General features: G+C 45.0%; 1 protein-coding gene across 1 annotated transcript; it reads left to right on the top strand.

Moving 5' to 3' along the window:
* Window positions 1–400: 400 nt before the first annotated feature.
* On the top strand, window positions 401–2,278 carry LOC147880514 (stress-response A/B barrel domain-containing protein UP3-like). Its single transcript, XM_087371121.1, has 2 exons — window positions 401–626; window positions 843–2,278. Exons 1-2 carry the CDS (start codon window positions 563–565, stop codon window positions 1,535–1,537), a joined length of 759 nt encoding a protein of 252 aa, XP_087227247.1. The 5' UTR covers window positions 401–562; the 3' UTR covers window positions 1,538–2,278.
* Window positions 2,279–3,066: the final 788 nt, after the last annotated feature.

Genomic DNA, 3,066 nt, shown 5'->3' with positions numbered 1-3,066 from the left:
GTGGTAACCATAGCCGGTCCTAGTTGAAATTCACTCTATTGGAACATGAGAAAACGATACTGTGCTTATTAAAAAAGATTTTAAGCATTTTAATACGCCGTTTTGACATGAACAAACTAATACCACCACAAATCTATGGTATTGGCCCTTAGGTTATAGGTCAAAGCCAACTTAGGAGCATGGTTCTCGACTACCGAGTGCTACCTTGATTGAAGGTGGTGGAAGCAGGCCACTAAAACTTTGAGGTGCAAGTGATGACGGGCGGTCCAACCAATGGCACGCAATGGTTTTTTGCACCGAGCGCGATACCATGTGGAAGTGTAAAGGGTGATGGGGGGAGAGAGCATTGTTAAGAGCACTTTCCCTCTCACCCAAGCTTGCTAGGATAGAAAGCTATTACGGAGTGTTCATTGCAAGCTGATGGGGCTTGGTTGTAAAGAATTTACATCAATTAAAAGCTCTAATGCAGACATGTTTCTCATTGCCATTCCCATCCTTATTGTGGTAAGACCCATTTGTGCTAAGACCCTAAGCATCCTTGAAGAAGAAAGAAGAAACAACTATGCAGCACATCGCCCAACTCCGAGCTTGCACAGCATTTGCCCACACCCGAGTTCCTCATCCAGGTTGGTAATTTTGCTAGCATTCATCTTCCCATTCAATCAATCATTACTTCGGAATTCTAGTTATAAAGGAGGAAAATAATTCTAGGTGTAAGGAGGAAAATCGATGTTCCGGCAGAAGCTGAATCGGCAATCATCTGAGCAAGAAACGAATTGGGCAACGATGAAGAGAGAAATCAAGGAAGCAGACTGATCAGGCTCTCTTTTGGACCCCTGCAGGCTCTTCTCCACCTTGTGGGCGATCATGGCACCGGCCTCTACGCATCGCAGCTCGCTCTCACACCTCTGCCTCAGTTGCCGTCGTCGAACATGTCGTCCTCTTCAAGGTCAAGGATGGTGTCCCCCCTGAGCTCTCTCAGGCCATGGTTTCCGGCCTTCGTAGCCTCACGTCCTTAGATTCTGTCATCGAGTTGAGTGCAGGTCCGGCTTTGCACGTTGGCGGTTACACGCATGCATTGCACTGCCGTTACAAAGACAAAGCGGCCCTTGCAGCCTACGCTGATCATCCCTTCCACTTGGATGTTGTCAGCAAATATGTTGCCCCCATCGTGGAAGATCGCCTCGCTCTAGATTGGGAAGCCGATCTAGAGGAGTCTAGTCTGCAGAGGAGTTATGGCGCTGTCAGAGTAGCTGTCCTGAAGCCAAAGGCCAATTTGCCAGCAGAAGAGTTGTCTAGCGTGACAGATATGCTGAAGGGGTACAGGGGACTCTTTCCCTTCATTAAGCAAGTCACTGTCGGGAAAAACTTTTCACCCGCCAGAGCCAAGGGCTTTGAATGGGGATTTCTTGCTTTGTTTCCTGGCCTTCGGGAGCTTGAAGAGTTGGCCAAGAATGAGGAGCGTGTAAACCTCCAGTACTCAAAATATCGATCTGCTATGGAAGATCTTTCCATCGTGGATTACAGCACGACATAAGTTTGCAGGCTTCAAAAGCAAGAGAATGAGGTTTTATCCCTGTTCCACAATTTCACCACTTCACACATTAGCTGGAACTTGTAGACAATTCGCATTTCCCTCTCATCGTGCCTTCTTTGACTCACCTGACTGTGGCTCTTGGGTTTTGCTTGCCTACAAAGGTTTTCTGCCTGCCAAACGTGTTTCGTTGGTTAGTTTTAGCTTTCATATGAGTATGGCCAGCATTTGGGCTGACCATTTAGGTGCGTTCCTCTATTTAGATGGAAGTATTGTTCGTTGCTTGCATTACATATTCAGTTTCGGATCCTAATATTTTCACTCACAGGTTGAGTGTCCGAAGAGCTTTTGAAGTCTTCCAAATCTGCAATTAGTGTTACCTTCTCTGGCAATATATTATGTGGGGTTCAAAGCTCTTTCAAATCTGTGCTTTCAAAACCAACATGTTTTAGGACTTGATCACATGTAGAGCGGGGCAGGGCAATCCAATTTTCTTGGGTGCTTAGTCATAGTGTTCCCGTGCTTGAATTTGATTCAATTCTGAAACGATTGCTGGGAGCTATGAAAATCTATGTAAGCTTCTCATTGGCGAGATTGAGTGAAAAGTGCAGGTGACATCAAGCAGCCATTAATGTTGTGCTCTGGAAGGATTCTTTGCAGAGGAAAACTTTGGTTAGTAAATGATGGTTTGAAGGGGTCTGGGTTTGCAACCATTGACCACCAGACTACCTTAAACCCAGCCTCTGTGGCCTTCAAAACATTACAAACGGTGTGTGGCTTGGCCCTTATGTGTATGTGTAGCTCAATGTACGTTTCAGATTGAATGGAGTCCAAGTTGCTTTTAACTGCTTTTATTTCAAAGTCGAGCATAGTTTTTGAAAAAACTTGGAAACATCAATCATAGTTATTATATAATCTGTCATATGGCTTACTGCATACCCTGGACCTTGCCTGGAGCATGGTTAGGTTCCTTTGGAAATCATACATCCTATTGCACTATGTAGTTCCCCCCTTTATCTTCTTTCTCCCTCTCAACTCCCTTTCAACATGATTAGGCCTTTTATTACAGCTATCACTTCCTATACAATTTTGCCCACAAAATTTCATACTGTCGCTGTCACACGGGTGCCAGAACAGCAAAGGGCTGCTTATCAATCTGGCAAAAGATGGGGATGCTCTTGATGTTCATTCTCCACTAATCCGTTCCACTTTTGATGAGGCACACGATGTACACCTTATTACAAAGTAAACTATCTTTGAAGGCCTCAATGCGTTGGGGATGTATACGATATTGTCAGTAGGGAACTTTGATATTGTCTTGCTCATCCGTAGCAGGCAACTTTGAGAGGAAATGTGGTTTCAGCAATGATACATGGAACACATTGTGGACCACGGCAGCAGACGATGGGAGCTGCAATTGATAACCTACTAACCCAACGTTGCGGATTACCTTGTAAGGGTCATAATATTGATGAGCAAGCTCATTGTTGGTGTTACCCCTTAGAGAGGCATAGCGGCTTTCGTCATGATGT

Source organism: Dipteris shenzhenensis, chromosome 32, assembly GCF_047967505.1.
Source record: "Dipteris shenzhenensis isolate YYH24624 ecotype China chromosome 32, Dip_SZ_1.0, whole genome shotgun sequence".
Lineage (NCBI taxonomy): Eukaryota > Viridiplantae > Streptophyta > Polypodiopsida > Gleicheniales > Dipteridaceae > Dipteris > Dipteris shenzhenensis.
This window is presented reverse-complemented; position numbering and strand designations above follow the sequence as displayed.